General features: G+C 37.3%; 1 protein-coding gene across 1 annotated transcript; it reads right to left on the reverse strand.

Annotated features, from left to right (window-relative positions):
• Positions 1–627: 627 nt before the first annotated feature.
• LOC131355676 (E3 ubiquitin-protein ligase TRIM68-like) lies at positions 628–4,061 on the reverse strand. Its single transcript, XM_058394097.1, is given in 1 exon segment — positions 628–4,061. A coding segment is annotated over 1 exon segment (582 nt). The 5' UTR covers positions 1,773–4,061; the 3' UTR covers positions 628–1,190.
• Positions 4,062–15,861: the final 11,800 nt, after the last annotated feature.

Genomic DNA, 15,861 nt, shown 5'->3' on the forward strand with positions numbered 1-15,861 from the left:
ACTGTTTTGAAAACATTGACCTAAGTTTGCCAAAAAAGTGTGATATGGATTAAGATAAACCCATAGACTTTGACTTGGTCTGCTCTAAACCATCAGACAGTAAGACAAGTTTTTGCTAATGCTCAAAATAAAATAAGCTCATACGAACAAGTTTAATATAATTGAATAAAATATATAATCTTTATTGTACAATACCAGCAAATGCATACATTTTCAAATTACATTTTACATTATTCCAATATATTTATTTTACATTTTTATTTCATTTCTTCATTCCTTGCTTGCTTTTAAGATGTATTTCTGAATGGTGTTTCTCCTAAACACTGTTTAGAATGAGAAACTTTGTGCCAGTCAGTGACAGCAGAGCAGTACTGATCACTAAAAGAAGACTTTACGGAAGTGAGTAATTTTATTCCTTCATTCATCTTCATCAAGTGATTTGTCCTGGTCTGTGTTATGGTGGATCCAGAGACATTAAATTACTCATTTTGCTGAAGTCCTTCATATTCTTGCTCATATTTATATTTACAAATTATGCAACAAAAAAAGACATGGAACTTTTAATAATAATAATAATAATAATAATAATAATAATAATAATAAACACTGTATTTTACTCATGTAAGACATCCGGAAATAGAACAAATCTGTAAATGCCACATTAGTCACAGTTACTAACTACTGCCATGTTAGTGAATGCTCCATACCTTCAGCTGAGATTAAAACTGCAGGTCTGTGGAGAGATGCAGGTCTAATCCCCACATCTAATCACAAAACAAACCTTACTGATCATTTACCAAATATTAACAACATTTACTAAGAACTGACATCATGTTCTGGAGAAAATAAACAGCATTAAATAGCATCCTAACCTGAAAACTCACCTCATTAACAGATATACACCTGGCAAGGTGTCAGATTCTCAACTACAATAAGTGGTGATTTTTAGTGGTGGAGAAAATGTTAGTTAACACTCTAAATTCAACTCAAGTGAGAGCTAGAAAGTAGCACAGATGGCAGCTTTAATGACAGGAATCATATTAACAGCACATAAGCTCTAAATAATCCAGTAACATTCATGCGTCTTTATAAAATTCCTAAATGTCTAGAGTTGAATAAATCCATTAATAATAATAATAATAATAATTATTTACAAAAGTTCAAAATGTTAAAAAATATAAATCAGATATTTATTCAGTAACAGCAGAGATGATCAGTGGTGCTGAATTACCATTTTCACTATACCAAGGATTGAAGTATGGATAAAGTTTCTCAGCGAAAGACTGAGCAGTGAAAGAGTAGATATAAGAGCTGGACTTCACATCATAAAAGGAGACCAGACCCTCCTCATAATCCACAAATACCCCCACCACCTCCACCTTCTCTCTCAGTGTGAGGGGAACATCAGTATCAGCATAAGCCTTATACTCATTCTCATTCCTCAGTCCCACAGTCCAGAATCCAGTCTGAGGACTCCGTGGAATCCACTCCTTCCTGTTAATGTTCTCTCTTACAACTCCTAATGTCCATGCAGATTTCTCTCTGACCTGCACCTCAAAATAAAATCTCCTTTCCTAACTCTGCTTTCCCAGAACACAGAGATAATTAAATCTCTGTGGTGTATCAGGGAGATCCTGTCATGTGTCTCCATGTGTCACTTGTTTTCCATCATCAGACACAGTGAGTTCAGGATGAGCTGTATCAGGATCCAGAGTCACATCCACTGAGAGAAACACACAGAAACATTTTATACCATAGCACCAATTATTCATTCAGAGAAACTGTGTATGAGTGCATGAGAGAGACTGAGTAATTATTGTTATGTTATAAATAATCATGATGAATAACAGCATCCTGATGTTGTTTGTGAGGTTGACGTTGCTTTAAAGAGAGCGCACACAAACAAGATCAACATTCACACAAAAAACACAAACACAGCACAGACTTTCATTTCATTAGACTGAAGAAAATGTTGAAATTGTTCTTACCTGCAAATAACCTCTTCTTTAGTTAATATTTAATATTTTCTAATTTTGTAACACTTTCAATTGTCTAACATGTATTCAGGATCAGCTACTGCTCACTCTGATTTCAGTCTAAAAGCCTTCTATGATTTATATGACCTGAGCTGAACGGAATTTGTTAGGATTCTTTTAAATTAACTTAGAAGGAGCTGGAATTTCTACCCTCTGCTCAGATCTGCACCTTTTTGTGAACCTTCACAATGTTAAATTGTGTCTCTAAGTCAAAGAGTCTGAAACAGTCTAACATCCTCACAGTTACCTTTATGATTCCTCTGATGTTATATAATTGTTAAATGATTAATTTCACTTCACAAAGTGGAACATGATGTTACAGGTCAGTTATGGTCATATAGCAAATGTCATTTAATGTCCAGGGACCGATGATTTTGATTCTCTAATCTTCTTACCGAACCCTTTATGGAGTGAAATCAGAGTCAATAGAATCTGTACCTCTAATTTGAATGATAAGTAGAAAAATGTTACATTTTCAATCTGAAATTCAAATATTGAAAATGTAGGTTGAATTCACTCAATAAATCTATTTCCTGTTTACTTCCGGTTTACTGAATTTGCTAGCATTCATTAAAATAAACATGAGAAGGAGCTGAAATTCTGCCCTCTGTCCTGATCTGCATCTTCTTATTAAATTGTGTCTCTAAGTCCAAGAAGCTCAAACAATCTAATAACCTTACAGCTTCATTTGTGATTACGTTTGATCAGTGATATTGTTTTTTTGATATTGATATTTATTATTGATATTTATTGATATTGATATTTTATTTTCAGTGATATTTATTTTAGTTATTTAATCAGTATGATTTATAAAAAAAAAAAGTTCATTGTTACCTGCATTTTGCTTGTATTTTTGAAGTTCTGAGGAAAAAATATATACATTTGTTTACAAAACATATAAACAAACTAACTAACTAAAATAAATTAATTTGTCAGTAAGTAATATAATGTACTATGACTGACGTGTTTGTATAACCAACACTTTTTTAACACAATTGTTGTAACCAAGTAAATAATATATGCACACTAACAGTAAACGGATGTAGTCATTTAAATCACAGTTTCTTAGATAGCACATGAGTATGCAGGGACTAAGCAGGGTTATGTTAATGTTAATAGTCAACAGTAATAAAACCAATAATTAGTTCATAAGTACATACTGAACAATTAACCAGCACTCATTGGTAGTTAGTAATATTGAATATTTTGTTGATTCTTGCTCTGCCACAGCTAGCTGGAGCTGGGCATGTTGCCATGGTAACAATCAGATTGGCTGACAACAATCTGTTTCACTATTGTCTGCTAGCACCTTACTATAACATTACTAAAACATCAGCCATGCAGTGTGGAGGATTAGCAGCAGTATAGCATGCTGACAGACAAAACAACATGCTCTCTACTCATAGTTCTTCCAGCCCATGCCTGCTGCTGAACAAGGGCTCTAGTACATTAGTACATTAGCTTTCAGAAAACCAGGGTGCTTAGGAGAAGCCTGATGTGTTTTATTTTTATCCTTGTAGCCTTTTCTGATTGTAGATTACTCATAAATACTTTTTTCAGATGTGGTAGTGTGAGCTTGATTATGTTAAATAATTATTCTGCCTCATATAACAACATTCTGATGTACAGGGTGAGGCTCTATACTCTCCCAGTTATTTTTTATTAATGAAGTATCCTTTCACTTTTGTAGAAAGAGCTTGTGGGAATAGAAGTGAATAGATTGAGGTGAGAGTTTGAGTCCATACTGATTTAAATCACTCTTTACAGACAGCATGGGCAACTCTGGACTACTGACTAAAACACAGGTTCTTTATTCTTGGGGTATTAAAGTGAGAGCATTAAAGCAGGAAAAACATTATGTCCTGGATTTCTCCAGGAACACAGTTGGGAATCTGTGTGGACAAAAGATAAAAAAGGTAAAACTGCAGTATGATTTAGATATTACCTTTCTCGTAACCAAAGTCAAAGTCAAAGTCAAGTCAAAGAAGCTTTACTGTCACTTCAACCATATATAGCTGATGCAGTACACAGTGAAGTGAAACAACGTTCCTCCTAGACCAAAGATGCTACACATAACACAGACAAAGTACAGTGACGCAGACAAACATTGAGATAAACATAGAGATAAAACTAAACTATACTTAAGGTGCAAGAAAACTAGACATACAACAGAAGTGCACAGGATGACAAGACAGGACAGTGCAGACAGACAACATATAGACCGACTCTGTGTAAAAGAACAGTGTAGACAGTGAGTGCAAATATTAAAGTGACACATGTAAACAGGAAGTGTAAAGTGTAATGTAAAGTGACATATGCGCGCAAACAGGACAATTTGTGTGTGTGTGTGTGTGTGTGCGTGTCCAGCTCAGTTCAGTTCTCTGTTGAGATCAGATCTTGGTTGTATATGTGTGTGTGCGTGTGTGTGTATGTGTGTGTGTATGTGTGTGTGTGTCCAGCTCAGTTCAGTTCTCGGTTGAGATATCTGATTGCCTGAGGGAAGAAGCTGTTCAACAGTCTGGTTGTGCGGGTCTGAATGCTTTGGTACCTCTTTCCGGATGGCAGGAGGGTGAAGAGTGTGTGTGAGGGGTGTGTGGGATCATCCATAATGCTGTTAGCTTTGCGGATGCAGCGTGTGGAGTAAATGTCTGTTATAGAGGGGAGAGAGACTCCAATGATCTTCTCACCTGTCCTCACTATCCGCTGAAGGGTCTTGCGATCCGAGACGGTGCAATTCCCAAAACAGGCAGTGATGCAGCTGCTCAGGACGCTCTCGATGGTCCCTCTGTAGAAGGTGGTCAGGATGGGAAGTGGAAGATGAGCCTTCCTTACCAGATGAGGTCCTCCGCCAGGTGAATGCCAAAGAATTTTGTGCTCTTGACGATCTCCACGATGGACCCGTCGATGTTCAGTGGAGATTCCATAAAGTTGTATAGGACAGTCAGGAGAGTCACACACAAAAACATCCCTGAAAGAGTTTATCTTTATCGCTCCAGTCTGTTTCACAAGATAAATAGCACTATACAAATTACACTAGGTGCACAATTCATCTGATCTCAAAACTCAAAACACTTAATAATTAGTTGTCTTAATAAATCGCTAAAAGAGACCCTTTGTCTCACAGCTCTGCATCATATTGTTGTTTCCGTGCACCAGCCCTTATAATACACCTGTTTTTCTGGTTTTGGAGTGGGGGTTTTGGAGTGGGGGTTTTAGGGAACTTACAGTGGGAAGTGAGAATATTCAAACTAAACCACACACTCGGTTATTAAAGGGATACTCCACCCTGAATGATTTCTATAGTACTCTACAGTGTTGTATAAAGTACCCAAAAGCCGTACTTGAGTAAAAGTACAGGTATTTTGTTAGAAAATGACTCAAGTAAAAGTTAAAGTCAACCATTATAATTCTACTTGAGTAAAAGTCTTAAAGTATTTGAAATAAACTGTACTTAAGTATCAGAAGTAATATTTTCATGAATGTATTGAGAGTAAAAGTAGAAGTAAATTAATAAAAAAAAAGCAAGACTGTAATAATTTGGAGAATTATGAATTTTATTCTGTATTGCTTTCTTTCTTAAACTTCTCAATAAGTGCACCACCAAAAAATAAGACTTGCATGAAAGAAAGGAGAGGCCTTTAGAACTGTATTGTAATGAAGTGTACAGTATCAGTGTTTCCATACATGTGCGCTTGTAGCTAAGGCCATGTCCACACATAGCTGGGGATTTTTAAGAAGGGAGATTTTTCTCTGTGTTTTGACCTTTTGTCCACATGCTAATGCAGTTTGAGGTCGTTGAAAAACTCCAAAGTAAAGATTTTCCAAAACTCCGTTTTGAGTGGTGTTGTGTGGACAGGGGAAACAGAGATTTTGACAAATTGACATCATTGTCTGTGTGCCCGTCTCCTTGATTTGATGTCAGCCTTGTTTATGAAGATATTTTGTGCAATAGCAGACTTGCATAAACTTGCGTAAAACGTTTCTTACTGGACTTTTTACATGCGTGCACATACACGCGCTGTTACTCACACATTACGTTCATGAACAGAGGGCCGGAATGTAATACGGAGCTCACTGCTGCTGCATACAGAAGTCCCACAACACACACAGCAGTGGCGGTTCTGGATGAGACCCGGTTGGACTTCTACATTCTACAATGAAATTTTCGCATGTCAAGGGCATCGCTTTCACGCGACACGCCATTGTTGTTAAACTACCGGAACCGGTAATAAAGTTTTGTCTTGGCTTCTGATTAACTAGGCATGCTCCTGAAAGCACTTAACAGGGCGTTTTGCGTTTTCATGTGGACAAAGATATTTTTAACACGTAGGTCGTGTGGACAGAATAAATAAAAACAAAGAAAAATCTCTGTTTTTAAAAATACCCAGCTACGTGTGGACATGGCCTAAAGTCATCACTAACCACAAACTTCCTTTACCGCAGATTTGGACGCAGGTTTTTTTTGTAGTAAGTAACGAAAATGCCGAACAGAAAATGTGTCGGAGTAAAAGTATAGAATTTGTTTCAAAAAAGTAGTGAAGTAAAATTAAAAGTTGACAGAAATATAAAATCTCAAGTAAAGTACAAAAACTCTCAAAAAATACTTAAGTACTATAACAAAGTAATTTTACTTTGTTACATTACACCACTGGTACTCTATGTAATTATCTCTAAATTAATTTTTGTAATGACATTGCAGGTTGACTGTATTAATTTATAGTGTTTATTATTCTAGAGTGATGCAGCAGAGCTTTAGTCCTTCAGTCTGTCCAGCTCTCTGAACTCCTCATCTGTTTATGAGACTTAAACAGAGCTCTCCTTGATCCTGTTTTACACCAGACTGCTCTAATGCTGTGATCAATGCACTTCCAGATTCATTAAACTGCCCTTTACACCAGACACTGACAGAGTATTTCATAACAAACAGCACATGTGTAATGTTTCCATCTGCAGACTCCTGTAACAGTGAAATCTCTGGCATCAGTTCAAAGTGCCACAGTGCATAGACGTAAAAATCAAAGTTTATGTAATAATATATAGTGGTAGTGCATGGTTAATTCTGTTTCAGTTAAATGTTATTTGTAAAGCTATTTTAATAATGGACATTTACAGGAATAAATCATTTTAGTAAATACAGTAAATGGGCAGTGAAGCTTGGGACATGCAGAGAGAGAGAGAGAGAGAGAGAGAGAGAGTTTCTATCTTGGATATTTCCCAGAGAATCGAATGGAATTGATTTGAATGGAAGCAACACTACTGCTACTATGGCGACTCTATCAACTTGGAGGATTATACAGCATCAGTGACCAGATACATAGGCCAGTGCATTAATGATGTGACTGTCTCCAAGACCACCACACACCCCAACCAGAAGCCATGGATGATTGCAAAAGTGCGTGTGCTGCTGAAAGCTAGAGACTCCGCCTTCAGATCAGGGGACAAGACGGCCTTAAAAACAGAAAGTGCCAAACTGCCCCGAACCATCAAAGAAGCAAAGCCACTTTCAGGACAGGCGATCACAAAGTATAAGACCACTTCACCTACCTGTGATAGTGACGCCTCCCTCTCAGATGTGCTGAACGACTTCTATGCACGGTTTGAGGTACAGTACAACGAAGCGGTGAGGAAGACCATCCCTCCTCCCAACGACCAGGTGCTCTGCCTATCCATGGCTGATGTGAAGAGAACTCTATGCTGAGATAACCGACAGAAGTCTGCTGGACCAGACAACATTCCTGGCAGAGTGTTCAGGGAATGTGCAGAATACCTAGCCGATGTCTTCACTGACACCTTCAACATTTCCCTGAGCAGCACTATTCTTCCTACGTGCATCAAGACAATCCCCATGCCAAAGAAGCTACCACCCCCACTGGACCCCTTGCACTTTGCATATCGTCCAAACCGCTCCACGGACAGTGCCATTACCAAAACTTCCATCTGGCCCTCACTCACCTGAACAATAGGGACTCATACATATGATTGCTGTTCATAGACTTCAGTTTAGCATTCAATATAATCATTCCTCAGCACCTGATTGAGAAGCTGAGCCTGCTGGGCCTGAACACATCCCTTTGTAAAACGGATCCGGGAAATTCCTGACCTAAGTCAGTCCAAATCGGGAACAGCATCTCCAGCACCACCACACTGAACACTGGAGCTCCTCAGGGCTGTGTGCTCAGTCCACTGCTGTTCAGTCTGCTGACTCACAACTGCGCAGCAATGCACAGCTCAAACCACATCAAGTTCATCGATGACATGAACGTGGTGGGTCTCATCAGCAAGAATGATGAGGCAGCATACAGAGATGAGGTGCAACAGCTAGCAGCCTGGTGTAAAGCCAACAACCTGTCTCTGAAAGTCGACAAAACTAAAGAGATGGTTGTTGACTTTAAGAGAGCACAGAGTGGCCATTCTCCGCTGTACATTGATGGATTCTCTGAGGAGATCGTTAAGACTACCAAATTCTTTGGTGTTCATCTGGTCACTCAACACCAGCTTAATCACCAAGAAAGCCCAGCAGAGTCTCTACTTGAGGAAAAGCAGCTGGAGGTGCATTTATATGACAAACTTGATTCCTGTGTGAACAAATAAGCAAACTGGATGTGTTTTGTGGTGTGTGTTAGTAACCCAGTGTACATCTTGTAGATTGTAATTGTTAATGCTATGTGAGTATGTAAATATTGCTAATTTAAGTGAATTTTGAACGTTATGCCACTGAAAAAGCAAAAAAATAAAATTGTTTAGATCACCACTGTTTTGAAAACATTGACCTAAGTTTGCCAAAAAAGTGTGATATGGATTAAGATAAACCCATAGACTTTGACTTGGTCTGCTCTAAACCATCAGACAGTAAGACAAGTTTTTGCTAATGCTCAAAATAAAATAAGCTCATATAAAAAAGTTTAATATAATTGAATAAAATATATAATCTTTATTGTACAATACCAGCAAATGCATACATTTTCAAATTACATTTTACATTATTCCAATATATTTATTTTACATTTTTATTTCATTTCTTCATTCCTTGCTTGCTTTTAAGATGTATTTCTGAATGGTGTTTCTCCTAAACACTGTTTAGAATGAGAAACTTTGTGCCAGTCAGTGACAGCAGAGCAGTACTGATCACTAAAAGAAGACTTTACGGAAGTGAGTAATTTTATTCCTTCATTCATCTTCATCAAGTGATTTGTCCTGGTCTGTGTTATGGTGGATCCAGAGACATTAAATTACTCATTTGCTGAAGTCCTTCATATTCTTGCTCATATTTATATTTACAAATTGTGCAACAAAAAAAAAGACATGGAACTTTTAATAATAATAATAATAATAATAATAATAATAATAATAATAATAATAAACGCTGTATCTTACTCATATAAGACATCCAGAAATAGAACAAATCTGTAAATGCCACATTAGTCACAGTTACTAACTACTGCCATGTTAGTGAATGCTCCATACCTTCAGCTGAGATTAAAACTGCAGGTCTGTGGAGAGATGCAGGTCTAATCCAAATACATCCCCACATCTAATCACAAAAATCTTACTGATCATTTACCAAATATTAACAACATTTACTAAGAACTGACATCATGTTCTGGAGAAAATAAACAGCATTAAATAGCATCCTAACCTGAAAACTCACCTCATTAACAGATATACACCTGGCAAGGTGTCAGATTCTCAACTATAATAAGTGGTGATTTTTAGTGGTGGAGAAAATGTTAGTTAACACTCTAAATTCAACTCAAGTGAGAGCTAGAAAGTAGCACAGATGGCAGCTTTAATGACAGGAATCATATTAACAGCACATAAGCTCTAAATAATCCAGTAACATTCATGCGTCTTTATAAAATTCCTAAATGTCTAGAGATGAATAAATCCATTATTTACAAAAGTTCAAAATGCTAAAAAATATAAATCAGATATTAATTCAGTAACAGCAGAGATGATCAGTGGTGCTGAATTATCATTACTTCAGTCCTTGGTATAATTATCACTATACCAAGGACTGAAGTATGGATAAAGTTTCTCAGTGAAAGACTGAGCAGTGAAAGAGTAGATATTTCCCTCTGACCTGCACCTCATAATAAAATCTCCCCGAGGAGAAATTCTGCGTTCCCAGAACACAAAGATACATAAATCTCTGTGGTGTATCAGGGAGATCCTGTCGTGTGTCTCCATGTGTCACTTGTTTTCCATCAGCAGACACAGTGAGTTCATGATGAGCTGTATCAGGATCCAGAGTCACATCCACTGAGAGAAACACACAAAAACTTTTTATACCACAAAACCAATTATTAATTCAGAGAAACAGTTTGTGTGTGTGTGTGTGTGTTACTATTATACAATATTATAAATAATCATGATGAATAACAGCATCGTGATGTTGTCTGTGAGGTTGACAGTGCTGCTCAAAACAAGTTATTTAACACCTACTACACCTTTTAGTTTGGACAGTTTAACTCGTTATAATTGTGTGTGTGTGTGTGTGTGTGTGTGTGTACATGTTTGAGAGAGAGAGAGAGCACAACACTCGCACAAACACATACATAGCAGAACATTTACTATACTGAAAAAAAACATTTAAATTGTTCTTACCTGCAAACAACTTCTTTGTTAGAAGCTCTAAAGAACAAAACAATAAAATAGTTACTATTTAATATTTCCTAGATTTTCTAATACTTTGAATTGTCTAACATGTATTCAGAATCTGATTTCACTCATAAAGCTTTCTTCCTGTTCATAAATCTGGAGATATGACCTGAGCTGCCTAGAATTTGTTAGGATTCTTTGAAATTAACATGAGAAGAAGCTGTAATTTCTACCCTCTGCTCAGACCTGCACCTTTTTGTGAAGTCAAAGAGGCTCAAACAGTCCAACAGCCTTACAGTTACCTTTATGATTAGAGTGATATTGTCTGTTTAATTTATTACAATTATATAATCACTAAATTATTTTAAAGCACAAAACAATACTTACCTGCTCTTTGCTTCTGCATTTGAAACTCTGAGGCTGGAACAGAGAAAAATGTTTTGAGTATTTTCTGTACATTCTATATAAATAAAAGTATACAGAGATTCATCAGTGTAATGTAATGGTAAGGTAAATGGACAACACAAATCAGATTGTAGAAATAAAATTTGATCTTCTGATGGTATATACAGTATTTGTTAAATGATCAAGTTCACTTCACAAAGTGAAACATGATGTTACAGGTCAGTTATAAATCATATAGAAAACAAGTCATTTAATTTACAGTGACTGATGTGTTTGATTCTCTGCTCTATGCTCAAAAAATGTGTTAAGATTTGATTGATAAGTAGAAAGATCTTAAGATATTTTGATATTTTGATTTTGACTGAAATTTAATCTGAAATTCAAATATTAATAATTTAGGTTAAGAAATTCAGGTTATAAAAATGACTTTGATTTCACTCAATAAGCCTACTTCCTGTTTACTTCCGGTTAAATGAATTTGCTAGCATTCATCAAAATACAGTGGCAGGCCATGCATTTCACACCTAGGCCTTCACTGGTGTCCTTCCTGAATTAATCCACCTCTATACCATCATTATGATGCCATGGCAATAGATACTATGTAACAAATTTTTACTTTTTTCTTGTTCCTGGGGAATAAGTGTTATTTTCCCATTCTTTGTAAACCAAATAAGGAGGAAAAAAAAAACAAACCTTAGCCATGAAAGTTTGGGTTTGAACCCTGGGAAATGGGACTCTCAAATTCTCATAATTCTCTAAACATGTGAAAAAGAAAGGTTCCAAAAAACCTGTTGAATTGCAATGAAACTTTGAAAATGTACTATAACTACCTTTAAAATTAAGTAGAAATTTCTGAAATGTTTCTGATAGCCACCCATTTTTTCTAGAATCATCCAGAAATTTGAAGACATTCTTGGAAAAAACAAGAAATTTGGAGAAAATCAAGGTCTCTTTTTCTGGAATATTCTAGAACTTTGTTTTTAGAGTAATTTAGATTTTTCAAGAACGTTCTAGATTATTTGGAATGTTCTGGATAGAATATTCCAGAATTTTCTATTAATTTCTGTAACTTTCTATACCTTTCCATATTATAGCAGAAGCATCAGTTGGAAGTCACTAGAAGGCTGTAGATTTTGCAAGAAGTTTTGAGAATATTCCAGAATTTCTCTAGCAAGCTATAAATTCAGAAGCTCATCACTGGCCTCCTCAGTCTGAACAGCTCTAACTCAGAGAAAAGATGGCTTCAAGAAGTTGTAAGCATTCTCCAGATAACTTCTGCTATAGTACATATGTGGTGAGTTCATCAAGAAAAGGGGGAAGAAGTACTCTGTGACAACCTCAACAAAGATGTGAGGCTTACAAGGCATATTTTGGAATGCCAGTTGGTGATCAGGACAAACCTTGGGCACATCATTTTGTGTGTGAATAATGCAAGAAAACTCTGGAAGGTAAGACAGGGAAATCTAATAGGAAGAATTTGATAATGAAGAATTTTTCAAGAAGCTTAAGAAGAAGGAGAAAGAAGCATGGAAGTGCTTTGGTGCAGTAGTTAAAGGTGTCTTAGGCAATAACAAGGCAGAAAACTAAGTAGAACTGGTTGAAACTATGGTAAAGAACTACAGTAAGATGGGTTGTAGAATGTATCTCAAGGTCCATATCCTTGACTCACATTTGGAAAGCTTCAAGGAGAACATACTCTAGAGCTGGGGTACTCAATAGGCGGACTCCGTTCCGCATCTGGACCCAGACACGGTTAAATCTGGACTGACGCCAAAACCAACATGCTAATTTAATAATAATCCAAATGAGTTCTCAATGGAGAGCGCAATTGTGATTCCGCGCTATATATCTTTGAGGCTTCTACTCGGTTTGGCTGCTTCATCTATGTCCAATCACAGCAGCTGTAACAGCATCGCTATAGCAATGTCACCACTACTCACTCACTCACTCAAGGCAGCCAGATTTATCTACCGGTCACATGCTCTGGGCCAGGCAGGAGAACAGGCAGTCACATCGTTTGCGAGCAGTGCAAGTATCGATAACTGACTTTTTTTTGTTGACTGAAAGTGAAAATGGTGTGCTCAAAGCTGGCCGTTGATAAGAAAAGAAAAGCTGATTTTAAAAATCGCGAATTTAAGAGTGAGTGGACAGAAAATTATGCATTTGTGCTCCCCGTGGGAAGCAGAAAACCAATGTGTTTAATCTGCAACGAGACAGTAGCAATAATCAAAGTGGTAACGTGAAACACCATTATGAAACCAAGCATGCACATTTTGAACAAAATTACTCTCAAAATACAGAGGTAAGGACCACAAAAATAAACCAGCTGAAATCATCCTATGAAGCTACAAGCAGTGTAATAGTTAGATCAGCCACACAACAGGAGCGGGAAACGGAAGCCTCACTAAGAGTAGCATGGGTCCTGGGAAAACACAAGAAACCCTTCTCTGATGCTGAAATAGTCAAGGAGTGTATGAGTGAAGTGGTGACTGCTTTGTTTGAAGGGACTCAAAAGGATGAAATAATCCAGAAAATAAGCCAAATACCCTGTTCTGATTCCACTGCTGCAAGACAAACTGAAATACTTGCTGGTGATTTGCTTGAACAACTTAGCTCTGCTATAAAAAAAGCCAAATTCATTTCATTGGCTGTGGATGAATCCACAGACACCACAGACAATGCACAACTCTTGGTCTTTGTCAGATTTTTTGATGAAGAAAATGGATAATTTCATGAAGATGTTTTGGGTCTCAAACCTCCATGGACACACAAGGGGGGATGACATTTATGAAGCAGTGACACAGATGCTTAGAGACAGAGAGATAGACCTGAAGCATGTTGTTTCCATTGCTACTGATGGTGCGCCATGTATGATTGGGAAAGAGAGGGGATTGGTGTCATGCTTGAGAACTCACCACCCTGACCTCATGGCATACCACTGCATAATTCACCAGATGGTTTTGTGTGCCAGCCTTGGAGAAAGGTACTCAGAAGTCATGACAACAGTCATGAAACTTGTCAACTGTCTGAGAGCATCCTCTGCTCTGCAACATCGTTTGTTGCGCTCATTTCTAATAGAGGTGAATGCAACATTTGATGATTTGTTCCTTCACAACAATGTCCGGTGGCTTAGTAAAGGCAAGGTACTGGAGCAGTTTTGGGCACTGCGGAAAGAGCTGGACATATATCTGTTGGATCAGAAGAGTGCAAAAGCCAAACCGTTTGTGGATTTCATGAAGAATGAAGAGGAAATGGAAATTGTTGCTTTTCTAACTGACATTACTTCCCATGACCTTAATATGAAGCTCCAGGGCAAAAACAGCACAGTGTGTGACCTCATGTCAGCTGCCCGTGCTTTCCAGAGGAAGCTGGAGGTGTTCAAATGTGACTTACAGCAGGACCTGCTTCGCTTCCCAAGACTTTTGGATCAGACTGCAGGAAAACATCACCATCACAATTATGCTGAATTCCTGGACAATCTGATTAAAAATTTCCAAACTTGCTTTCAAGATTTCCCTCTGGGAAAACATGTCTTGCTGTGCATCGAAAATCTATTTCTTGTCAAAAATATTGCAGAATTCTCAAATGAAGCCACGAAAGTCTTCCCATGGGCCAGTGCTGCTTCTCTGAAAACTGATCTAACTTTGCTAATTGATCTCCAAGAAAACCTAGCACTGTGACCGTGTCACCTTCTGGACAAAAATGGTTACTGCAGCAGGTGTTCCTCTCCTGCAGAAGATGGCCCTTCAAATTCTCACCAAGTTTCCCTCAACGTACTGCTGTGAATCTGCCTTTTCAACTATGAACATGGTGAAAAACGCACTTACATCAGTGCCTCTGCCTGGCCCTCACACCTTTTATGCCCAAGTTTAAACAACTGGTGGCACAAAGAAGGTGTCACCTTTCACACTGAAAGGCCTACCATGTTGTTTTTTGTGTATAGTTCGAAAGTTTTGGGGATTGCCTTTTCTTTGTTGGAGTTCTCTATTTGGAATTTGACTGTCACTTTTCCGGATCTCAGACTGAATGGAAATTTGGTAAGTGGACCTTTCAAATTTAAATTTGAGTACCCCTGCTCTAGAGGAACAAGGAGACAGCTTCCACCAGGACATAATGGACTTTGAATACCGCTACCAAGGAGTGTACAAAACATGATGGGAGACTATATTTGGGGGCTCATACGGAAAAGTTACTTACAGTATAGTCCCAAGTGTCGCAAAACTATTCACTTTTAATTGTTTAGTTCTTTTAATGTTAAAGTCTATTCAATTTGTAAAAATTTCTTGTGGCTTATTTTATGAAAAAACATTCATAATTAGGCAGTTTTTTTTAGTAAAATGGGCTAATTTTGAGGTTTTCGTTCTCTTAAAAGCCCAAACCCAAACTTAATGGCTTAATAGCTATTTATTATCATTTTCCATCGAGAGTAATTGGAAAATGTCATTCACTACCCAGGAACAAATATCGTGTTACATAGTGTAATCAACCAAAAATATCAACTAAATAGCAAAGTAAAAAAGAATTTAGGCAACAGTATTTCATACCTCACAAGAAATAGTCAGTTTTTTTACAGTCTGCCTTGAAAATGCATTTGTAAGGATGTCTGCAACCAAATCGATTTCTTCTCCTCTGTCAGCCATTGTAAGTTAAAATATATATATTTTTTATTTAGTTTGTGCGGTTGGCTGCCTCTGACTACTCCAACTATCCAATCAAAGGACGGGAAACTGCTGACGTAATCGTATGCCTGCTAGATGGCCCCAGTGACGCCAACCTGAAATCTGATTGGTTAATGTTACAATTTCATTGCCACTTATTTTAA

This window comes from Hemibagrus wyckioides, linkage group LG07 (genome assembly GCF_019097595.1).
Source record: "Hemibagrus wyckioides isolate EC202008001 linkage group LG07, SWU_Hwy_1.0, whole genome shotgun sequence".
Taxonomy (NCBI): Eukaryota; Metazoa; Chordata; class Actinopteri; order Siluriformes; family Bagridae; genus Hemibagrus; species Hemibagrus wyckioides.